At 46.4% G+C, this 25,394-nt stretch overlaps 1 protein-coding gene across 3 annotated transcripts in view; it reads right to left on the bottom strand.

The window, feature by feature from the left end:
• The window catches only part of SAMD4A (sterile alpha motif domain containing 4A), a 222,191-nt gene that overhangs the window by 34,255 nt on the left and 162,542 nt on the right, over positions 1–25,394 (bottom strand). For 2 of the 3 annotated variants that reach the window (XM_043472141.1, XM_043472143.1), the window contains exons 4-6: positions 19,760–20,023; positions 8,151–8,260; positions 5,886–5,972 (exon numbers count right to left, since the gene is read on the bottom strand). In XM_043472141.1, coding sequence (XP_043328076.1) covers positions 5,886–5,972; positions 8,151–8,260; positions 19,760–20,023 — 461 coding nt within the window. The remainder of the gene's footprint in view (positions 1–5,885; positions 5,973–8,150; positions 8,261–19,759; positions 20,024–25,394) is intronic. The other variant, XM_043472144.1, reaches the window with a different exon arrangement.

The following is a 25,394-nucleotide window of genomic DNA, read 5'->3' as shown; positions in this document are numbered from 1 at the left end:
ACCTGCCTGCAGCCCGTGCCCGCCAGCTCAATGCCTGAGTCAGGATACTCCTGGTTAGCCTGAGTTTTCCTGATGCTGGGCTGGACCGGCCCTTTGCAGAGTCTGATGCTATCACGTGATTGGTCCCTTGACTTCGGACATGGTATCAGGACAGGACCAGTGGAGGCAAGCTAGCCGACCCAGACCAAGAGCACCCCTGCTGCCTTTTCTGATCAAACTACGTGCCAACCAGACGACCCCTGCCTCGAGGTCCTCTAGTTCCTGCCAGCACCTGGGGGGTGAGGGGTTCTGACCTCCTTGTCCAGCCCTGACTGGGGAGGGGAAGGGAGATGAGAGAAGGGGTGAGGCTTCCTCTTGGGAGGGGGCTGGGCAGCCAGAGCTGGCAGGCTCCTCTGGGTGACCACATGCACCCCTGCTGTGCCATCCCACGTGGCAGTACCGCTGAGAAGAGCAAATGGGTGCCTGCTGACTCTGTCAACTGCTACCAACCTTGCCTGCTCTCGACACGTGTCATGAAGGCTTCTGCAGTTACTCAGTGCTGGGGGAGGAGATCGAGGTTCTGCTAAGAGCTGAACTCCTTCAAACTGGGCAGGTATACTTGTCCCAAGTTCAAATCTTCTCCAACGCTACTGGGGACACCCACACCAAAAAGGGAACCCATAAACATAGTGAATAATGTCGTACACTTTCTGAAAATATCACAATCAGGAATCATGCTTAGCTTGGTCTTTTGCTTTGACTTCAAGCCACTGTCTCAGAGTTGTTTTTTCAGAGACAACCCCTGGCTTATGACCAGTAGGAGTGGCTCTGCTGATGCCAGCCTCCGGGCGGCGCACTATGACCATCAGGTTGCATTCTTGACTCTTCAGAGCGAATTCGGGAACTTGAGGGCCCAGGTGGAGAAGGAATCTAGCTCAATCCAGTGCCCTCGACTGGCTGAGGGAACAAACTCCCATGTTGACAAAAACAGGGGATCAACCCAAGTCTCTATGGATCCTTTGCATAATAAATATAACCCTGCATTAGGAATTCAAAGAAGCAGAAATGAACACAAAGCAGCACAGCTGCCCTTTAACTACTGTGCGGAGCAGAGGTGAGAGCGGAGTGGGAAGGCTGGACCCTCCTACACGGCAGTCGGTCAGGCAGACGCAGCTCGGGGCCGACAGCAGCAAGGTGCTCCATCCTGACTGTCCCAGGTTTCCTGGCCTGGCTTTCTTAGGTCTTGGAAGAGGACTGGGTCAGAGCCTCTCTCGGGGCTTGTAACAGTCACAGGGTACAAATCATCTGGAAAATGGCAGCTGGTGGCATGCCCAGCACTTATGCAGCATCCTGTTGCCCCATCCATCCTTCTCTCTGTGTGAGATGAACTAGACCTCTCACCCAGCAGACAGCACTCCTGTGTCTACTTAACTCCAACCTCTCTATGGGCTGGGCACTGTCAGACACCGGGGGGCTAAAAAGGATGACAGAATCCTCACCCTAAGATGCTTATGACTCCCGGGATGGACCCATACATTGTGAGGATGCTGTCACAATGGGGTGGTGGGGGTGGCGGGAACACAGAAGGTTGTGTGTGTCTCCTTTCTCCAAGCCAGGTTCCCAAGCTCAGAGAATGGTCAGTTTCACAGTTTGGGAGTCAACTGAAAAAAGACAGTAAATAAAAGCACATGGATGTGAGAATTGGGAGTATAAAGAAAGCTGAGTGCTGAAGAACTGATGCTTTTGAACTGTGGTGTTGGAGAAGACTCTTGAGAGTCCCTTGGACAGCAAGGAGATCAAACCAGTCCACCCTAAAGGAAATCAGTCCTGAATACTGATTGGAAGGACTGATGCTGAAGCTGTAGCTCCAATACTTTGGCCACCTGATGCGAAGAGCTGACTCATTTGAAAAGACCCTGATGCTGGGAAAGATTGAAGGCGGGAGGAGAAGGGGAAAACAGAGGATGAGAGGGATGGATGGCATCACCGACTCGATGTACATGAGTTTGAGTAAACTCCAGGAGTTGGTGATGGACAGGGAAGACTGGCATGCTGGGGTCCATGGGGTTGCAAAGAGTCAGACATGACTGAGCAGCTGAACTGAACTGAACTGAAAACCACATGGAAACATTTTCACTATTAAAGATAAAAAAATCTGCCCCAGTGACCGTTCTAATCTTACCTTTCCCACCAAACATCTTGAGAAGTCTGCACTGCCTCACCCCAAGGCCCCAGTACCATTTGCACTCCCCAGTTCTTGGGTTCCTGCTTCCCCTCCCATCTCCCTGAAACCCTTTTGCATCAGGGATACCAGGGAGCTGCTGGTGGCCTGTTCCAGGGAGCAGTGTTCAGTCCTCATTAGGTGTGACATGTTCATGGCCCCTGATGGGACAGTCCCTCCTTAACCCTCCCAGCCTCTGGGGTCTGTCACTGTTTGGTCCCTCCATGTCCTCTGGCGCTCCCCATCCAGGGACCATCCTCAGCTCTTATCACTCGTCACACAATTCTGACCATTTACACACAAACGGCCCACAACTGAGTCTTTCGAACCCTTGTGGACTCTAGACTTGTTCTCTGGGCCACTGAGTTGCTACTTCCAGCGGGGTGTCCTCAGGTATTGCAGACGCCACTCATCAAACTTCATTTCTTTCACATCAGTGAAGTGAAGAACTCTCAGTCGTGTCCGACTTTGTGACCCTATGGACTGTAGACCACCAGTCTCCTCTGTCTATGGGATTTTCCAGGCAAGAGTACTGGAGTGGGTTGTCATGTCCTTCTCCAGGGGACCTTCCCAACTCAGGGATCGAACCTGGGTCTCCCATATTGTAGGCAGACGATTTACCGTCTGAGCCACAAGGGAAGTCCTTTCACATGAGTAACTCCTCCTTTATTTTTGGTTCCCAAATGGTACGACACCCAAGCCTGCACCTCCTGCCAATGCCCAGACTCCTGCTAAGTGACTCTCTTCCTCTCCACAGTCGTGGCCCACCCCGGCTCAGGGCCCGCTCTCCCCCAGCCCTCCGCCGGCATGGATGCCCCTCTGCCCTCCGTCCTCACCGCAGCGGAGTCCTCTGTTTCATCCCAGGAGGACACCCCCACCAGCCTCAGTGACGGCGCTGATCACTCTGGGCTGTGACGGTACCGCCACACGTCTGTCTGTGGCACCTCGTGTCCCCAGCTCTCCGGGGGCGGGGACTTCGAATTCCTCACAGTTTGCCTCCAGTGAGGAAGGAGGGGAAATCGAGTCCAAGGCAGCTGCTTAATAAAGTGTTCAGTAGCTGAGTGGAAGTGCTCTGGACCTAGAGCTTATCTGCAGCGGCTGCTGATTATGAACTAGCCACGGGCGGGGCCCCAGCCATCTCCCTAGAAATCTCTGTGTGACGTAAGAATGCCACCGGAAGCAAGAACATGATGACACCGCTTCCAACAGCACAGTCAGCTGAGGGTCTGGGAATGCCAGAGAAATGGCGGATGGGAGGCTGTCGCTGGCGGCCTCTGTGGGAACAGGTTACCCATAGCCCTCTTCCTGTAGGGCAGGAGAGGTGCGGGTTCCAGAGAAGAGGGAACAGAGCTGAGGCTGAGTCCCCAGTGGACACTGAGGTTCACTCCCACCCCCAGGCCATCAGCTCCTAACGGGACAAGCTCACAAGTGTCTAAACTCAGGTGTTCTCAGGCAAGCCCGAAATGGTGGTCCACCACTTTCCTCCTCAGAGAAGTCACACCAAATAAACTCATCATGCATGCTTTCCTCTTGGCCAGTAGATCTTTCCGATTCTGTGTCACATTTGTCATCTGTTTTAACATGCCCAATCCAGTGGTCCAGGGAGAAAGCTTTTTTTGTGTGTGTGGAGTCAATATTATTCTAGGTGTGAAAGATAGGACATAGTGTCACCGAATTATCAAAGGCTAGCTAGAAAGTCAGTGGCATATGAGGGCCACCCGAACCACCTTGCCTCCCTTGAGTTTCCATGTGCTGGTTCAGCCCAGCACTGCAAGAGGTGGAGCCGACAGCGGCACCATCTCTGTCTCCCAGGTGGGTGCATGACCCTCAGTGACAGAGGATATGAATGAGTTCTTGAAGGAAGCTCCAGAAATAAGAGCAGAAAACATCGCTCTTTAACCATAATCTTAGCAATCAAATCCTTCTGCAAAATGTTTTCTGTGCTTTTTAACAGATAAGGAGAAAACTGGCTTATTGAATATTTCCCAAAAGAGAAGTTATATAGAAATGGCAATAATCACTCTGTTAGATGAATGGCTTGGTAAAGGAGTTGGCATAAAATTAAGAACAACAACAGTAACTTCAGGTTCAGTTGGACAGGTTACTTGTCATTTGTGATTCACTATAATTAAGAACAGGTCTTTCATCATGGAAGTACCCATAAGTAGACTCTGTCTATCCATCCACAGGTTTTAAAAGCCACCTTCCTTACAAAGTTACAGATTCTATATATTACTATATTTTAGTAATATAGTAAATAAACTATATATTAATTTATATTTTATATGATAATTCATTGGGCTTCCCTGGTGGGGAAGTAAAGACAGTAAAGAATCTGCCCGCAACACAGGAGACTGGGGATCGATCCCTGGATTGGGAAGATCCCCTGGAGAAGAGAATGGCAATCCACTCCAGTATTTTTGCCTGGAGAATCCCACGGACAGAGGAGCCTGGTGGGCTATAGTCCACAGAGTCTCAAAGAGTTGGACATGACTGAGCAACTAATTATTCATTAATATTCATTAAGCATAATTTTATATGGTGTATGTAAAATTATATACACACAGATCTTTAAAAAATTTCTACCACACTGCAATGTTTATGCGCTCACAAAATTTGCTTTAGCCTCACCTGCCTTAGTACTTTGATCGCTTTCAAAGGTACCCTGGGGTTTCTAGAAGGGGTTACAACTCTAGCTGTGAAAGCAGCAAATACCTTCCCACCCACCACTCCCAACAGCAATGCACAAGGATCTCCCCATCGGGTCTGTGGCAGCACCAGCTTACAAGGTCTGTTCTTTTTTGGACCTTAAAAAAAAAAAAGTTGCTCAGTCATGTCCGACTCTCTGTGACCCCATGGACTGTAGCCTGCCAGCCTCCTCTGTACATGGAATTCTCCAGACAAGAATACTGCAGTGGGTAGCTTTTGGACCTTAGATGGAGTCATAAAGCCACCATGTCCTAAAAATGACATCCACACTAGGCTGACATCCAGATACAAAGGCGAGAAGAAAACATACTTAGGCAGCAAACAAAAAGAGATGGTAACAGCAGATGAACTGCTTTTAACGGTGGAATAAACTCTTTTTCAGCATTTTGCATTTCGGAGACAGTTCATTTCAGAGTCACAGGGACCCATTCTGGTAAGTTAATGCCTGAAATCATTCTCTGGAGAGTCTACTACGTCCATCCACCAAAAAACTGTGATCTCTCTGTGGAAGCCGGGGGTTAACCTGTGGGTGTTTGCTATGCTGTGGGCAGCTTTTCTCAAAGTCAGATCCTTCCCTGGGTGGACAGCAGGACTGAGGCACATCTATTTGTTTCCTACACTGATGCGTCAAAATTTCAGCCTCTGATTGTGGGCTCAACACCTCCTTAATCTCTACAGATGTATAAAAGGCAGAAATGAATGTATGTAAAACATTTCCTGAGAGCTATGGGAGGGCCAGTCTCGAGATGCCTGGACCCAAGGCTTAAGTACACTTAAGCGGTCAGGTTCCATAGAAGCGTGTATAACCAGGAGATAAACTTCAAAATCATTTCATTTTTTTCTGACTTTGGTAAGGAAACAACCTATTGCTCTCTGTAAGGCCTGCCGATGACACTTTCAACTGAGAATATAATTTCCCTTGACCCATTTTCCCACCATGAAGGTAGAAATGGTCCATCACCTGGTGATAACTTACCCTTTCCAAAGACTTCAGGAGATTTTGTCTCTCTTTGAGCTTCTGAATACTGATGACAATTTTGTGTCTTGCGCCTTTGGTAACATTCTGTAATGAAGTAAAAGTTAGATTTAAAAACATATTTTTAGGCATCAACTTAGAGATTCTTGGAAGCTATTTAGTACATTACTGTCTTCTTGGTTCCTGCGTGTCTGCAGGTTAGTAAATAGCCATTCATCTCTCTCTTCAACATCCACTGCCATCAACCTCTTACTAAATGTTGTAACTCCTCAATATCCATTATCATCAACCTCTTCTTACTAAATATTTTAACTCCTCCTGACCACACAGGTGCTTGTGTCTTTTCCCTGTGACCTTTAGGAGAGCAAGAAACAGCCAATCATCCCACCCAGCATGAAATTTCTTCATAGTCTTAAAACATCATTTTTAAGTCATACACTCTTTCCTGTGTCCAGGTTTTATCGTTTTGGTCCCTACCAGTTTCCCTGAAGGTTCCAATCCCATACAGAGATATGCATTGCTTTCTCAAAGCTTTTCTATGTTTACCCATCTCGAGGAGATATGAAATCCAATTCAGTTCTCACCCGGTGTCAGACAACACTGGCTGGTTTTTATGTCTGTAGGCCCTCCTAAGTCTCCACAAGGAAAATCAGAATAGAGAAGAACTTAAACCTGTAATAATGCAGTCATCACTTCAGGTAGAAGATTGGGATTCACAGTTAGGATTATGGATTTTATCTTAATAAACTGTGTAGCAGCGAAGAGCCCTAGGATTCAGTTAAACATCTGTTGACTAGAAAGACCGAAGATTTCCAAATGGAAGGTTCTTTCTCAAATCAGACCTATAATATAAACTTCTAATGACTTTCTGCAAAGATTCATAAAATTTCCCTTAAAGGTGGAAAAGATGGAAACACCAGAGGTGTTGCCTTTACCGAGGAAAATTAAGACTCTAGTGACATCTAAATCCATCTTTAAGATGAAACACTGGGAGCATGTTACTATTTAGCCTTGACTTTTGGTTCACGTGAATTTTTACTCTGAAAAGTTTGTGCTGGCCTTGGGCTTTGCCCTCTGTGTCAATTATTTCTTGTTTTTTCCTCAAGTTGACCAAGTGATGACTGAACTTTTTTTTTCTCAACTTTGACCCAAACACAAGAATGCTCTCAGAAGCAGTTCTCATCAATCCTGAGGATCTCAAGGAGCGATCGAGATAAAAAGCAGTGGGAGAAGCCTTAGGAAGTTGAAATTAGGGCTTTTCATTCTCTGAGAATGTGCAGTGACTTTGGGCTTTGTCTTACATCTCAATACTGGTATTCAGCCAGGCCTGCAAAGGTTAACCGCGGGTACTGAATATGCAATGGGAATTCAGGATCTGCTGGGAGGTCTGTATCCAGACCAGCCATGCCCCAACTGGTACAATCTCCTCTTCCTGCAGGGGAAATACTATTAGCCCGTTCAGACCATTAATTCTCTCAAATCACCGCTCAAAGGAAACTGAGGTCAAGTTGAAAATGCAAATAGCATTTTAAACAAGGGAAACAAAGACATTGGTCAGATCTATTTGCTCAAGCACAGCAGGGTAGGAAACATGCTTAGTTTTAGGGGTTCTGTTGACTGGCCTGGCCTTCTGCATCCACAGAAGGAAGGAGGAACTTGCCCTTTTATGGCACACAGCAGGGGACTGCCATCTGAGACCTGGGGTAATGTTATTCAGTGTGGTTAGAAAATATTTTGTACAACTCTCTCCGTTCGAATTAAGATCAGTCTGAATGTTTTTGAGCAACTTCTGGGGAAGGTCTGAGTCAGGACTTGGTGCTTCTGCTTCCTAACTACTGGAAGTTAGCTGATTTGTAACCAGATTGAAAAATTCACAACCAATCTGTCATCCTCCAAACCAGCACTGGCCAAGCAGACAGAGGGGGTGGGCAAGGAAAACAAAAGCAGGGACACAGATTCTTGGAGGTCTTGGTCAATGCTGTTTCTTCTGATTCCTCCCTGGCACCCTAGGAGTGTACACCTAGGTTATTTATTTTTTTCATAACACTCTTTCTCAGCCTCACTTGTCCTGTGATTACCCATTTGTCTTCCATCTTGTACTGGACCCCGAAGGCAAGAACCCAGCCTTACCATGTGATGCTGGCCCGCAGCTGGCAGTTCCTAAAACAAGGCAAGCTACTAGGTGGGTAGAGGTGTGGGTCCAGACAAGGTCTGCCTTGGACTTGAATGCAAGGTTCCGCCTGGGGCACCTTCCCGTGTACATACCTGAGCCTCCAGCTGACACTCAGTGAGGGCCATCATCTCTTCGTAGGTCATCTGGGAGAAGAGTGCGGCATACTTGTGCAGGCGGAGGCTTTTTAACCAGGCGGGAACATCTGTGGTGCACGATGTGCAGGACATGGGGAGAGAAATTGAGAGGGAAAGAGAGGAGATGACCAGAGATGTGGGGAGAGAGGAAAGGAAAGGAGATGGTGGTCAGAGAAAAGAAAAGGGGAAAAAAAATCATCTTTACGTTACTCATTGTTTCATTTTGGCAGCAAATTACCAACTTAGAAGGCTTGGTCTAGTTCTGATATTCCCACTGCTGGGCTCCCTTTGTTTTATACCCGGGGGCCCCTGGGCTTCAGAGCACACAGCAATTCTTTAAAATTACATTCCAATTTGTGAGCATGTAGGTGGTTTTCTGGGCAGAGGGTCATCCACAGCTTCTATAGGATTCTCAAAGGGGTTCATAACCCCCCAGATGGCAAGGATTCACTGCTTTAGTCAGACTACTTCACTGTTAGTTTAGAAAGAACTGACTTAGAATGTTAAACTACATACGATGATCTTCATCCTCAAGATAATTTCTTTCTAGGTTTAATGCAGATCCCCATATGCTGTTCCCACTGCTTTCACAGTGATAGGGAAAATAAAACAAACAAACCAGGCATGGGTGACCATGGGTGGAGTCACTGTCATTAGCCTGATCATTCTTCTGCCTTCCTACACCCTAGTGGGAATCAGGGCATCCTGGACTCTAAACTACCACACAGTGTGTGTATGGCGGGGGGTGGGGGGGGCGGGCGGGTTGCCGACCATTTCTTCAAGCTAAGGCATATATCTGAAATTGTCCTTGACCTTCTCCTTGAATGTCAACCCAATATCAATTACAAAGCACATCTGAAATAAGTCTCATGTTTGGGATTCTACAGTTAGGAAAATTAAATAATAACTGTATTGAAAACCCACAGGAGAATTATTACCTTTCTAAGTACAACCAAAACGAAGCACTTGCCCATATTTTTTGTCAGGGTTTTTGAGCAATAGGATCTTTGAGAAGTCTCTAGAATCATCTTCCCCAACCCCTGGCTTATTCTACAGATGACAGAATTAAGTCATAACATCTAGATCACAGGGCAAGTATGTGGTGAAACGGGGACCAGAGCCAGGTTGCCAGATTCCCAGATTTTCCCTATACTGTATCATCTTTTGTAGAATGAGGACCAATAATCCATCAATGGGAAGGCTGAATAAACAGTGACTTTATAGTCCTCTGAAATGCTGAAGCAATGGGAAAACGTTATTCAAGTTTTCTATGAATTATTACCCAGTATTAACCATGTTGATTGCAAGATACTGTCTATTGCTAAGTGCTTTATTCTGAGGCACTGACAGAGACCATAAACACTACAAAATAAGTAGGAACCTTCTAATTTTTTAATGTTTAAAGTAGTCAACTGGCATTAATTGAAGAGGCCTGGCCTACTCTGAAATCAGACCCTGCCTCCTGGGTGAACTGAATCTAGATTTAGGGAATGTAGGTATGGGATTACCACCTGAAACTCAAAATATAAAGTGGGGGAAAGTGGGCGGCCTGGCGAGGTTACTTTTTGATTTGCAGTCATATGAAGGCCAAAGAAGAGGAATTTCTGGAGAAACAGAATTGGATAACCAATGGCATTTTAAGAAAAGACTCAGTCATTTCAGGCAAAAAAATCACTGATTCTGTGCTTCGAGGCCCTTCATTCTACTGTGACAAGTAGAGAGTCCCGCTGGGACCATCACTAACCGTAAAGAAATAGGGCTTCCCGAGATACATAGGACCAACCCCTATATCCCCCTCAACTCAAACTGTGGTTGGATCAAGAGTCCAGGTCATTCGCTTCCCTCATGTGATATCCTGGAGCTCTTTGACTAGACTTGATTCTCCTCCATGTTTTTGTTGCTGTTATGCTAATACTTCCATGGAGTGGGCAACAAATAGATACAGCTTCAGCTTTTAGGCCACCGACATGTTACTGTTTGGTCATCAGGTTTCAGGTTTGCTGTTTACATCTTTGAAAGGCCCCAAGCAGCTGTTCAGAAAACTCAGTGATCACGATTCAAAGAAGTCTGGGTAACCCAATGCCACACTTGGGTACAATCTGTCACAAAAGAGTATGGGGCAACTTCATGGGCTACATTTTCATTGGATGCCCTACAACTTAATTGTGCAAAATCTACTGATGATAAGACAAATAGAACCCCGAGCTACTAAATCATGTTGCAAACTGGTTGTTTTATAAGCCAAGATGACAATATGGTGTTTTAAGAGTCGGGGAGAGTGGGGCGCAAATCTCGGTGTGGCAAATCTCAGTCCAATCAGTGCTCATTTCTTTCTAGAAAAGTATTTTGACAACTAGAATTTTCCTGGTTAGAGGGATGAAGAGCCTGGCTCACTCATTTAATCAAAATATAGGTCACTGGGAATCATTTTCCTAGAAAAGGTTCCTATACAACTTTAGAACATGGTGAGTTAGACCTTCCTAAAGAGTTATTTCTGGATTTGTTCCAAGGAAATGCAAGCTCTTCTTGGCCATATGTCCCTTAGGCAGGCATGCTGATCTGCTCCCTAGAGGGTCAGTTTCTAGCTCAGTGCTATGTGCACTCTCCTCTTACAACGTCAACTGATGAACAAAGAAGAGGAAATTCCACCTCTTAAAGAACGTAGCCTACTAACCTCTGCTCCCCACCCCACCCCCTGACTCCAGTTGGTGGTGAGGCACCTTCCTTTGCCAGGGATTAAAACAAAACTCCATTAAGAGAGAAACAAACCAGAGAACTGAGTGCCTTGACCATTTCACTCCTCTGAAGCCAGGAATTCCAATGACTTGGGAGGCTAGATTCCCTAAGATGTTTGCCAGGGACAAACTCTAACTAAAAGCTCAGGTCCTTTCCCATGGTCCAGATGCTACATGGCTGGATGCAAAGCTGAGAACCAGCTAACTTAACCCCAGACCTTATTTTCTTATTCTGCAAAGCTGTGGCTATGGTTGGAAGACATGGACAAACAGGGGTGTTTCCTGGAGCAGCGGATACGTGATTGAAAGCATGCATGCCTCCTGGGCTCCTGCCTCTGGCTGGCACACAGTCGTTTAGCTTCATCTGGGCCATTTCTGATGGACAAGCCAATTCTCTTATGTAGTATGAAAAAGATAAAGATGCTTTTACTATATGCTGACTTCCTTGCCAAGTGTGGGCATCCTGATATCTGCTCATTCAATGTTGACTAAATGCCTGTTATAGGGGCCAGGCATGTCCCTGCCATCAAGGAGTTTTTAATCCAAAAAGAAAGGCTAACTTACAAAAAAAATGTATAAAAGTTGCAGGACAAGTGCTAATTCTACTCAAAGTTCTGCGGAATGGGCACAGAATAATGGGCATTTGGGTTGGCCTTGGGGAGTGAGGAGTAGCTTCACAGTAGCATTAGTCCTCGACTCCCTGGGCAGACCATGACGAGGAAGCCGTCTCAGGAAGCAGGAGCAGTGTATAAGCGAGGCTGAGATCCAAGAGAGCATTCCAGGCCAAGCAAAGGCTTGGGTGAATGCTAGAGAAGAGCTTAGACACCAGGTGGGACAAACAGGTAGGGGCCAGATGACTGGGATTTGTAATGCCGAAACTAGGAAAGTTGACCTATGCTTGGGTGATGGAGGAATTGCTGAAATCTGAGCAGTAGAGGCACAATAAGATGCGTATGTGAGATCAGGGAAGGCTGTTGATGTCAAGGCAGGGCTGGAGAATGTGGGAGTGGAGGTCAGGGGATAAATCCAAACCCCCCGAGATGGCTGGGGAGGACAGTGGAGAAGGAAAAGACATAAATCCACAGCCCTTGAATATCAAGGAAGAACAGGGAGTGAGGGAGGGAAAGGAGCCTAAGACAGCTCCTGAGTCAGGTTTGGTGGGAAAGTACAGGGGAGCAGCTGGTCTGGGGTGAGAGGAGAGAGACGGTGAATGCCACTCTAGGTCAGCTGAGTGTCATCGCCTTGAGCCATCCAGATGGAGGACAACTGATCAAGATCTCTGAAGAGGAGGCTGAGCTCGGAGCCACTTCCCTCATCAGTAGCACATGGTGGTCGTTTCAGCCACAGAAGTGGGTGAGACCCTCAGGGAAGGAGGGAGGGCCTAGGTGGAGCCCTGGAAGCACTGGGCCTTTAGAGGAAGGTGTGGGAAAAGAAGCCCGTGAAGGAAACTGACAAGAGGAGGGCAAAGGGTAGGAGGTTTCTGGGAGAAAATGGTGTTATCCATTTGCAGACCACCGGGCCACAGGGTCCATCCTTATGAAGCTCCTCTAGGTCCTGCTGCAGTCCATAGTGGTTTATCTTCTCCGGGCCATTTTTGATAATAGTACTTCACCCATCTTTCATACGCCCTCTCTACCTCTTGGTCTTCACCAATGGGATCAAGTTTCCAATTACACTGATTTCTATTTACCTTTTAGAGTTTGTATAAATCAGCCACAGAGAGGCTTTGTGGTACACACACCAGCTTATACAGAATCTGGGCTCTGATTAAAACTTGGGCTGCTTTGCTCAAATGCCTCCTGCTGGAATACTATTCAAGTCAATAGGCTGGTGCAGCACCTATCCAACAAACAAGGAGGCCCAGCAAGAGAGAAAGATGGAAGTGATACTGCAAAGAGCCCACTACAGGGAGCGATATAAAGGGCAGGGAGTAAAGCGTCCCTGGAAAAGAGAACCATGAACCATCACATCCTCATTTTCCATAAGAAGCTTCACTGTGGTGGTCCTGGAAACTGCAATGGAAGAGCAGCTCCCATTCGCCACAGAAAGCCAGGCTAATCTCAAGCAACTCCCTCCTTCTCTTCAAGACCGGACCGCATCCTTGGTCTTTAAGTGAGAGAAGAACGAACTTAGGAGGAAAAAGGGACTAATTCTTCAGTGTTGAAGTCAGAAGGAAAACATGTCTTTCAAAAATGAAGAACAGAAGTCTAGCAGCACCAGCAAGATAATTAGAGCCCGTGTGTATTTTTGACTAGAGCGGAATGAACAACACTACTCTGTTCCACTAGTAGTAGTAGTGTTAGTCGCTTAGTCGTGCCTGACTCTTGCGACCCCACGGACTGTAGCCCACCAGGCTCCTCTGTCCATGGAAATCTCCAAGCAAGGATATTGGAGTGGGTAGCCATTCCCTTCTCCACGGATCTTTCTGACCCAGCGATTGAACCTGGGTCTCTTGCATTGCATGCAGATTCTTTACTGTTTGGGTCACAAGGGAAGCCATATTCTGTTCCAGGCTCTGAGCAAAAGAAAGAAGGCTCCGTGGTCTCTGGTCCCTGTGAAGCTGAGAGAGGGCTACACCATCCTGGACATGTCCATGGTGGCTTCTGGCTTCCACGCTGCTGGGGAGCATGTGTGGGTCTTGGAAGGCACAGGATGGCTGAGTTTGGGTAAAATAACCACTTAGAAGGGTTAGGTACAAAGAGAGGGACTAAATTTTTCTCAGTTTCCATTGGCTATGACATTCCTAAGTGGTGTTCTACTCTCAGCCTGCTTTGCATCAGTAGCGGCCGGGTTCCATATTGAAAGCTGTGCTTGAAGTACTTCAGAAGACACACATTTGGTAAGGAACAGTGGTAGTCTCATGACTGGTAGAATTTGGGGGTTTCCTGGGATTTGCTTTTCAAAGACATCAGGGCTTCTCAGCCTATCTGAGAAGAGGGAGCACAAGTCTGAACCCATTAGGACCTAACCACAAAGGTCGTATGTTGGCATTTGGAAAAAAGAAAGCGAAGTAAATTTACTAAATCCTGGCCTTTAAGTTAGATGAATTTAAGACGGCGTCTAGAAAGTCAGCTTTCAGAAAATAGTAACTTGTTCCCGTGACAGCCGTGCTGAAAAGTGTCCCAGCCACACACAGGGCTATGTCACTCCCTCTCTGTCACTAACACCCTTATGACCCTCAGAAACCGGATTCACAACCTTTCTTACAAAGGTTTCTGATGGGTTCCTTTGTCTTACAAAAATCACACTTCTCAATATATATTTTTTTCTAATCTCATTCTAAGACAAGCAGAAGTTCAAAGGTCTACATTTCAAAAATAACTCAAAACCCCAAATGAGCTATTTCAGAATAGGCAATATATTTCCTTTGCTATGGAGAAAAAATATAAGTTTCATTGAAGAAAGATTCTTTAGAAAAGAAAAACTGAGCCTATTTTCAGAGTCACTGGTCCCCTCCACTCTTAACTGCTATGTTTCTATCAAGGTTACTGGAACCAAAGCTTTTATTTTGCCTTTATCATGTCTATAGACAAACAATGTAAGTTTCAATTACCCCTATATTTTTATACTAACAGAACACCACGCCTCCTAAGTATACCAGCCACTATTAATTTGTAATGGTGAGGCTGAAGCTCACATCAAGAGAAGCAGATCCCACTCCCCACCTCTACCCCTCTCACACTGACAACTGCAATGAGAAAATCTTGGAGCATCTAGGGAGCCTAAATCTTTCTTTTTGGCTGCATCCAATGGCATATGGGACCTTAGTTCTCTCACTATGGATCAAATCTGCACCCCACTGGACTGGAAGTGCAGAGCCTTAACCACTGGACCACCAGGGAAGTCCATTAGAAGCCTAAATCTATGGGACTTAGCCAGAAGTCCTAGATCTACTTCACTAGCCTAAATCTACTTTGCTAGCCAGAAGCCTAGTGAATCCCCCACATGAACTACACAGAGGGAGGCAGAATGCTAAAACTGCACAGGGGAGGAGAGGAGCGAGGGCTGCTGGGGAGACTGGGCCAGGGGAGAGCGTGGTGCAGTGTGGCCCTGGCTGGCACGCCTCCACTGGACTCTTCTACAGGTGCCCAACTCAGCCTGCTCCACTCCATCCCCTCAGTCTGTTTCTTTTCCTATTAACTATTTGCTATTGATGATACCATGGGCTACCCAGATGTCCCAGGCAAAAAACTGGGCATCGTCCTCAATTCCTCCTGCTCTATCTATCCCTGTCTACATTCAATCAGCGCCATTCAATTCAGAGCTCTCTCAAGCCTATCTTATCGAAGACCCCACGAACACACTCCTTTTGTCTCCTTTGCTCGGCTGGGTCCAAATTCATTTTTCTCCTTGGTTACTGAAACACCCCCCACCTCTCAGTTGGCCTCCAAATCCAGAATTCCCTCCCCGTCCTCTACCTTGACACAATTCCCACTCTTCCTTTCAGGTCCTATGTCTAATGTGTAAATCTAAACAGCTCATTTCTGCTGCTACATTCCTTCAATATCAGGATAAAAGCCCCAATCTTTTGCAAAGCCTAGCATCTGGCTTTTCCCTCTCCCAAGACTGTGTTCCCATGGGCCCTCAAGCCATCAGATGATGCACTTGGTCAAGCTGTCTCATAACCATGCTTTCAGGCCTACTGTTCCTTCCGCACAGAATGCCCTTCCCTCACCTTATATATTTGGCTAATCTGTAATCCTGCTCCAAGCTGAGGCTCCAGGCCTCTCCCCCTCCAGCAACTTTCCTTGACTCCCCTCCACTTGAATCAGGGCCCTCCGTGCTGCCTGCCTCGATCCAGGGCGAGCCTCTGAGACAAAATATTTTCACAGCTGCGCACATGCATTGGGCCCCTCACATTATAGCGAGTCCCTTGAGGCAGGAACCATCTCCTTCACCTCTGTCTCCCCAATAACTATTCCAAAGCCTCTCTCAGCAAGTGCTCAAGAAAGGCAGCTGACTTGACGAGCACAAAAATGAAACCTGTTAACCCGCCTTTCTTCCTTGTCTCTGTTTCCATTGAACAGTCACATCACTCAGCAACAGCCCTGGACTTCGAAGTCTCTAGGTGCTGAGTTTACACAAAAATTCTAAAGATATGACGCTAATAGGAGGGGCACATGGGCTTCTTCCACCAATGAAATTCTATTCTCCATTTCTTTTTCTTGGAAGGGCGTGGTTTTTTTCCCTCTTCTTGGCCACCTAAAGGCTTTGTGTGAGGGAAGGGTAAGCGAGCACGTTAGATTCATGTGATATAGAGGAAGAGAAGAACATAATTGAGTATTCAACCTAGAATCAAGAATCTTTCCCCTGAAATAAGTAAGTCACAATGAAGTTTTCACAAAGAATATGGAGAACTGAATTTAGAAACCACAATCAGCATATTCAGTCCAAACATGTATAACCAGTAGCCTCTGTGAGGCATCTTAAAGAGGAAACTTTCATATTCCCATTCAGGGTCCCACTTCTGTTCATTAATTGCTAGTTGAGTAGCTGATCCCATGATTCTCTGAGCCTGAGATATTAGTCTGAGATCCCTACTGCCAGGGACATCCACTCTGTGCCTTGGAGCTGACTTAAACCTTCGGGATGGGTGTTCACTATAAAAGGAAAAACAAAGCAAAGCGGGCAGATGATGTTAATCCTCTGAGAGCAGGAGCTGATCTACTTGTGAGAGAACTTAGTGACAATCCCTGGCAGGGAACGCTGACACCAAGACAAAAAGAGAGATGGATGTTTGTGAAAAATAAAAAGGGCAGGAATGCTGGGCCCTGAGCTGTATTTCCCACTCCTGACCCAAGAGGCACATTCCTAAGGGACAGTGTAGCCAATCCTGGCTCATCTGTCTGGATGGAAAGGAAGGCTAGGATGAACACAGCGTTTCAGCAAGGTATGCACAGCTGCTGGCAAGAAAGATGAATTCACACTAAATTAAGCTCAATTACGGGAATTTTTGTTCTTTTCCCAAGGTGTGGGGTGAGGGCTGACATGCATCCCCCGGAGGTTTGGAACGCCTCCAGATTCTACTACAGATTCCATGTTGTTCTCGTAAGCTGGGCGTTTAAAGAGTAGGAAAATAGCAATCAGATGATGGCATCCTGAGATGGACCAGAACGGGGCTTTAAAAGGCCGGCACTCCTGCCAAAGGGCCTGGTCACAGAAAGGAAGAGACGAGGATCCAAGAGGAAGAGCTGGCTCTCTTTAAAGGCCCTTCATTTGATTTCAGATTTCATTTCTCAGAAAAATACGAATTAATTTGGAAATTGAACCTGGCGTCTGCTCTGGGACAGGGGAATTGAATGACATACTCTTAGGGTAGGCTTGTTACGGGCTGCTTCTGTGCTCTCCTGGGAGGCCATTCTGAGCAGCATCTGGTGGCAGGAGTCCCCAGGGGGGTGGCCTTCAAGGGAAGATGGTACCAGGTGCGGTGGGGAGGGGAATTCGTGGGGCACAAACGCTGGCCCCGACCCTCTGGGATGACGCTGTTTTCAGGTGTGGATGTTTCTACAGCTTGACTTATCAGCTGAACCGCAAATATACTTTTTCCAAACACAGAACGTTTCATCGTCTCTCATGTTCCTTCAAATAGGTGTTTCTATTTAATTTGCTAAGAACTTTATACTTTGAATCCCTTGCAATTCTTTGGGACAGGGACAGTTCAATAATTCAGCAGAAGGTGGATATACACAGAAGAGCGTCCTCTGTTTAGTCCCATCACCAAATAGCACGTTTCTGACCACTCGTCTTGGGCCTATAAAGACAATTTTGGATGTAAAATCTTGTCTGCATCACTTTCTGATCAAAGAAGCTCTGAGGCGACAATTCGCACCAGTTTTAAAGGAAGGAATCGAAGAAGCTGAAACACGGGATGTTCCTTGAACTTTGGAATATTTTGGCTCTTACTCTTAAACAGGGATAGGACATCAATTCCATTTTTCTCTCCTTCATGTCTCTTTAAAAGCCTACTGTCACTACTACTAATGAGTAGTGACTTTCTCATCTCTAAAAGTCAGCATGCAATGGGCAAACCTTCACCTGCTCTGAGAGAATGTCTAAAGTATACAGAGCGCTTCAGAATAAAAAACACAGAATGAAAGATAACAAAGAAAAGAAAGTCAAAGGAAAAAAGAAAGAAAAGACGATGAAGCTCCTCTAAGCAGATGGTGAACCCAGTGTCCCGGAGAACAAGGACTTCCCACAAGACCCTCTAAGCCCTTCAACAGGAAGGCCAGGCCTCCTTCCCATGGTTACCAGTTAGAACCTCACATCCACTGTCTTGGAAACCATTTGTCCAGACACCCCACTTGTCCAGACACTCGACTTCACTCGGAAAGAAGCAAGTCCAGAGAAACACTGGCTCCACCCTTCTTGGTCCAAGCATGGCTGAGCCATCCCTGCTGCCCATGCCCTGGGGCCCAGCAGCTTGAGCGCAGAACTCAAAAATAGGTTTTGGGAGGTCTCCAAAATTATGACACATTCCCCCGGAAACTATGAAAGATATATATAAGAGGACACACACCCTCTCCCTGCCAAAAGGGGCCATTGCTTCTGAGGCCTGTTAAACACCTTCAAATGACCCATTTGTACCACCTGAGAGAGAAAAAAACATCAAGATGAGCCCCAACTGTTTTGGACACTCAGCACAGTATCCATCACGGATGGCGCTGGGATGAGAGGATGCTGGCCTGAGCAGCTGGGAGGGACGGATGCTCCAGGAAAGTGGCTTCACATCAGGTTCATTTCCCCTGGTTGACAGGCTCCATTTTCAGCCTCAGGCTCACTTACAACCAGCACCTGGCGAGCAGTGGGCATCTCTCTGTGCCACGCCTCTGTGGTGGGGAGGGGGCTCAGTTCCCAGCCTCCTGTGTCAACACTAATCCTTCTCAAGGGAAAGATCAGAAACAACACAACCTCAGGATTGTGTACACCATCAATGAGGGCACTCTCAGAGCCTCCTGTCAGCATCGTAGTCCCAGGGGCATGACTAGCTCTTGTATCTCCATCTAAAATTGTTATTAGTGTGTCTCTGATGAGCATCTTTCCCTGAGGCCTTCCCAGCCCTTGAACAACTTGCATCTAAAAATACAGAATGTGCGTATCCTCTTTGAACCTACCATGGATAATTTGGAAATCTCTATCTCTCGATGAGTATCTTTAGAAGAGGAGAGATTTACAGGGCAGTGAAGGAACATTTATTGACGCTGCACAAAAGGTCTTTATCACCTGTATGCAAATCCGTTATCAGCCTTAAAACACTGTCAGCAAGTCTCACTGTTATTTTTTTCATGTCCCTTCAACAGATGCAGAGAAAAGGGTGTGCAGGTTTCTCTGGATATCAAAGGGAAAGGGAGAGAGAAAAGGAAGCACCAGAACGATTCTACACCAAGAGAGATTTTAAAAAAAGATCCTATGGTTTGTTTTGCTAAATTATTGACGGTTCCCTGGCCAGAGCAGTGAGTTAGAAGGCTGGAGCAGATCAACGTCTATACAGACAGGGCAGACCAAGGAACGGATGTGCAAACAGTAGATGCTATCGCCGCCAGCTGTGACTCATTTAATTGTCTGCAAGTCACTGCGTTCAGAAAAAAAATAAAATAAAAAGGAAAAAGGAGGGCGTTGACCTCTCCTGCTCTTCCCAGGTTTTGGCAAGCAGCCCTGGAAGGGGAATCCGAGCCCTTTCCGCCATGGTCAACCCCAGAGCTCGGCAAGGGAGGAGCCTCCCATCAGCCCGGGGAGGGGCGGGCTCCTTCCTCCTGGCTGACTACCTCTCTCCTCACCCTTCTGACTCCAAATCAAGGGAGGGGCTCTGTTGCCGGTGGTTTTGTCACTCACCTTTCATACCACTACCTTCTTCTTGGAATGTGTTACGAGCAGTGGTCTGATCTTCTAAGTGTTCACTCCCACCACTTCCTGAAGAGGCTACACTGCTTTGTGGAGACAGGGGGGCATGATCGGATGGGAGGCACTGGGGTCCTCTAGCTCGTAAGTCCTCATGAGACATCCATCCATGTCCTAGAGGCTGGTTTGGCACATTCATGGGTGGGGTAAGGGACACAGATCGTTTCAAAGGGCTGTGGTGTGCCTGGCCTGAGAGAACTGGAAAAAAAAAAATAAAATGAAATAGGTTATTCCCCCCCTTTAGCCTGGGCCACAGAAGAACCCACAGTACCTCTTAACCCTGAGAGATGGCGCTGTCTGATCGCTGCATCCGGGGTCATGGGGTGGCTCTTCCCTTTGGGGTGGTTAAAAAGGATGCTGTCTGTACCTGTGGGTGAGTTGGGCTCTCTAAGGAGGCTACACCTATAAGGCCCACACCTGTGACCTTCACCTCTGTAGGTCGGTATCTGTTTTCAGTTCTAACTGTGGAAATCAGGATTCAGAGCAGTAGACCCCAAAATCAGGTGAGGATTGACAGCCTGCCTGGCAAAGTAGCGATCTGCCAAGATGGAAAAGAACATGTCCTGGCCAGTTTTTTCTGGTGGGGCGGGGAGGGGGGACCACACAAAACCGGACATGACCCATGTCATTAGGGTGGACTTTCTGGAAGGGGAGGGCAGACCACTCATCGTTGGCAATCTTGGCTAGGCTGAACTAGCAGAAGTGGACTAGTTCTTCCAACCAGGAATCAGGGGAGCTGTCACCTCTGAAAGGGGTACAGGCGCAAAAAGGGGCCTGAGACGAACAGGGACCTCAGGGTATGGGACACTGCAGCTGCATGTGAAAGGGCCGATTCTCTCCCTTGGCTTTGCAGGTTAATGCCAGACTTTACATGAGAACACTTCCAGGTAACAAGGCTTTCATTCAGAAGCCAGTGGGGTGCTCTCTGTAAGCCGGGAACAGTTTTCCCCAGCTTGTGCAGCCCTTCCGCACAGCAGGCAACATCTGTGTAGCCCCCATTTTTAATTTCTTTTCCAGAAAACCAGGAAAAAGCAACAAAACTCACATATAACTAGCCAAATTAAATTGAGGTCATTCAAGGGAGGGATTTAACCAAAATCAACGCCGAGGGAGCCGACGTTACCCTTGGTTGGTTTTTCTGGGCGTGTAAAGTGACAGCTTTACAAAATAAGTCTATTCATAACTTTCTCTCTGTGCTGGCCCCTGACAGGTCCAGTTTATTTTGACTGCTGCAGTGCTAACATGGAATCGAGCCACATGCATTTTTAAACATTTTTCAGGGAAGCCATTAAGTTCCATGTAGGGCTCTATCCCCTCCAATGAGGTATGATATTTACTCTCCCAAGTCCGGACTAGCACTGCTTTGCTGGCATTAATCCTTCTGGTGTTTTTTAGCCAGCAGACTTGACATCCCAGTGTGAGAAGTTCTGCTTTCTGTTAAACTGCATTTCTGGTGGGGCAGCATCCACATAAAGATGTGAACAGCAGGCTCTCCTGCCCCCACTTAAAAACATAAAGACCAGAGCCAAAAGGCTGAGTGTTTGCAAAAAGTGTGTTTGAGACAGTAGTGGTGTGGGGAGGCCGCTCATGGCCAGTTGGCATTACCCAGGCCCAAGAGCAATGGAGTTCACACCCCTGCTGTCCATATTTCTGTTTGGCTTCATGCGGCCAGAAGCGCAGCTTTGTGTGTGAAAGAAGGACAATCAGAAGGGCCAGAAACTTCTTTATGAACAAAAAAGGGAGGAAAAAAAGGGAGCTGCCAATTTTACTATCTGTAACCTGAGAAATTTCTAATTTGGGTAGATTCTAGCAAAGGCAAGGGATTATCAATAACTTCAAAATATGCAAAGGAACATTTTTTATTTTTTGGATTCTAACAGGCTGAAACAGCTTGCATTTCCGCTAAATAGACTTAAGGAAGAAGCTCTTTTAAAAGGCTCCCTGCAAAATGCATTGCTACCTGGTTGGATCTGAATTAGCAAGAGAAAAAGAAAAAAAAAAAAAAAGCAGAAAAAGAAAAAATAAAAAATAAAAAGGAAGCAGCAGCAAAAATGAAGAGAGAAGCCAACAGGAAGAAAAGCCAGACATCCAGAAAATTCATTTCATGCCTGTCTAAGTATTTATACAAAATTGGGTGGACTTGTTCAGGGCTGCCCCAAGTGATGGGACTTTCCAGCTTAGACGTCTTTGCTTCCTGGTACCCCTGCAACCATTTCAGAATACCTGGTGGGTGCTCTGAATGGCGCTAGCCAGGTGGGCCCAGAGTGGAAAGGTGGGGGGTGGGCTCCTCTTCACAGCCAGGATTAGAGTGAGCCCCAAACCATAAAAGCAGGCCTTTCCCAGAGAGACACACACCCAGAGCTAATGGAACCCTTAGCACCCTACCTGGTTACAGGCAATAACTGAATCCATCACCATGAGTGTAATAATAAGCTAAGAGAGTTCCCATCCTTGGATGCAGAGAACAATACCACACGCGGGGAGCAGTTGAATTCCAGTATTTGATGAAGCCAATTTGCTTCTTTCCATCAAAAGTTTTCTTAAAATTCATGTTAGTTCCCCACTGACAAGCATCCTTGCAGAGGCTGTCAGTGTCCAAGGAATCCACTAGATGTTTACCTAACTTGCTGGGAGTTATAGGGATTCATTCATAAAAACCTAGACCCATTTCTTCATATGCCCCTGCCTTGACTGAGGTCACAGGGGATATGGCATGAATTTGGTCTCTGTCTCTTGGGCTTCTCTTGTGGCTCAGCTGGTAAAGAATCCGCCCGCAATGTGGGAGACCTGGGTTCGATCTCTGGGTTGGGAAGATCCCCTGGAGAAGGAAAAGGCTACCCACTCCAGTATTCTGGTCTGAAGAATTCCAGGGACTGTATAGTTCATGGGTTTGCAAAGAGTCGGACACGACTGAGCGACTTTCACTCTAATAAAAATCACTTATACCTGAGGTACCAGGGCTTTTTCCCAGGGACTCTCTACCTAAGGCCTCACTGGGTCTGTATCAGAAAGACTCCTACAGTTGGCACCAAAGTCAGAAATGTCCCCTTAGGAGTGAACCTGCTGTAGCAACAAGCAAAATGTCTCCCACTAAGCTTCTGCTTTGCAGAGAGGGCCATGGATTTAGAGTCAGGGTGACACACCCTGACATGAAAGCCAAGCTGTGCATGGCAAATGCCTCATTTCTTCAAAAGGGACTGAGGCCTTTGGGAAGGAGGCTGGAGCAGGTGACAGGTGATCTGCCCACGGGGCCGCTTTGGGGTGAAGACAGATCTTTCGGTGGAGCTAACAGTGATCACAAAGCCAAATTTGGTGTTACTTCATGTGCTGGGGGACTTTGATTGCCATAAATTAGCAGAGGAAAGAATAAATGCCGTGGACAGAGAGAGTGTAAGACCACAAACTGCACAGCGGTGGATGAATGAGGTGGCCAAGAGCAGAGGGTGCATGGCTGTCCCGTCGTTCCATTTTCTTTTCAACCTAAAGTATTCATCTGAAGTGGTGTTACATAGAGGAAGAATGGATATTCAGGTGAAAATAAATGAATAAAAGTCCTTTTCCTACAAGTAGAGAGGGGAGAGCAGGGAAGGCAGGCTTCTAAGAAGCTTTTCACACTGTGTTAGTCTCCCCAGAATAACTCTAGCTAGAGGCGGGCCTTCTGAACGTTCTCAGCGGCTGACTGCTGCGTGGCAGACAACAGCACACGCTCCATTCAGACTTAAGCTGCCCCAGAGTAATATTCAAATGCTGCAGAATTAAGCACAATTTGAAAAAAAAAAAAAACTCACTTTAGATTAGAAGTTGGCAAGTTCCAGCAGAATTGAGGTCTTGAATTTGTGACTTCATAATAATGAGGGTTGAGGGGACAGCATGTTTCAGGGGGAGAGGATTCATTCTAATAATTGCCCAGGAGGGCAACACTGTAACCCTTGCTCTTGAAAAAACTGAAGCTAAGACTTAATAATGAGTATAGAGTCAATATCCCTTATATTTTTAGGAATCGCTACAAGAAATTTCAGGTATGTACACTTATATATGGGGCTTCCCTGGTGGCTCAGCTGGTAAAGAATCCACCTGCAATGCAGGAGACCCCTGTTCGATTTCTAGGTGGGGGAGATCCCCTGGAGGAGAGATAGGCTACCCAGTCCAGTATTCATGGGCTTCCCTGGTGGCGCAGATATCTGCCTGCAATGCGGGAGACCTGGGTTCAATCCCTAGGTTGGGAAGACTCGCCTAGAGGAAGGCATGGCAACCCACTCCAGTATTCTTGCCTGGAGAATCCCCATGGACAGAGGAGCCTGGCGGGCTACAGTCCATGGGGTCGCAAAGGTTCGGACATGACTGAGCGACTAAGCACAGCACAGCACACTTACATATGTACATACATATGTATGAGTACATATGACAATAGGGTACTGTAGTATTTGGAACATTTATAAATTCAAGTGAACTAAAAATAAATAACAAATACTGAGCAAGTCTAGCTGAAATATGGGAAAAGCAGCTAAAAATAATCTTGCTCCAGCAGTGCAGGAGCATGATGTGAGTACAGAGGGTCTTATAATCTGGTAATAAACTCTGTCATACCGTTCGGGGCCAGCTGCCGTCTGCGACCTCCTCTAACCTTATGATGTCTTTTTCATCTCTAAGCATCTTTCATGAGACTCCTTTCAACACTTTTTGAGGGGAAAATACGATACCTGGCGCTGGGTTGTGTTCTTTTAAGTATTTTCTTGAAAGCCTGGAAATCAGATTTCTTCCCCCTTTCCTCTAACCAAAATTGACTTTGCCTTGATTTTTAGTTATTGAAATAAGAGGCAGGAAAAGACTTTTCAGGATAGTTAGACTCTTAAAAAACAGGTATAACTACCTCTTTTGCCTTCTAATGTGACAAGTAATGGGGCTGTGCAAAGAGGAAGGTTGGGGGTATGGGTCCAGCTATCTCCTCAGCTCACTGTCAGGTTAAGAACTGCACCTCACTGTCAAGGAGAGAAGTGATCCCCGTAAACAAACAGTCCAGATGACTGAAGCTTAATTTTTAACACTGAAACTTTATCCTAATAAACGGCAATGGAGATCGTTCAAAGATACATTGCATTCTTCTCTGTTCTCCTTAAATTTATACACTGAATGTAAGTAATGCTTTAAAATTATTATGAGCACAGGTTAATAACATTTCAGAGCTGGAAGGCCCCCAAAGGCAATATAATTCAATAATCCCTACGTCGTGAGCTGTGGGCCCCTGGGCGGTGGAAGAACCTGGGAATTCCTATATGCACCAAGCCTGGTTAGTAGATGAAACGCTGTGCGACAAATGGTTTTGATACATATGCAGAAGGTATTAACATTAATCAAATACAAATTATTTTATATTTGCTGAAGTCACAGCTCTTTTTGTCATTTTTTTCATCATCTGTTTGAAGTTTAGTTATTTTATGGGGATCCCAGTTTTCTGGGATCTGAACCCAATGATAGAGATGACTGCTGCTCTCTGCTGTGTTTGCTGAGTCCCACGGGCACCTAATTGGCCTCGGGAACTTGTGTGCTTTAAGTCCTCTGATTCCGTTCA

Source organism: Cervus canadensis, chromosome 6 (assembly GCF_019320065.1).
Source record: "Cervus canadensis isolate Bull #8, Minnesota chromosome 6, ASM1932006v1, whole genome shotgun sequence".
Classification (NCBI taxonomy): domain Eukaryota; kingdom Metazoa; phylum Chordata; class Mammalia; order Artiodactyla; family Cervidae; genus Cervus; species Cervus canadensis.
Note: the sequence above shows the minus strand (reverse complement) of the source record. Positions and strands in the feature narration are given on the sequence as shown.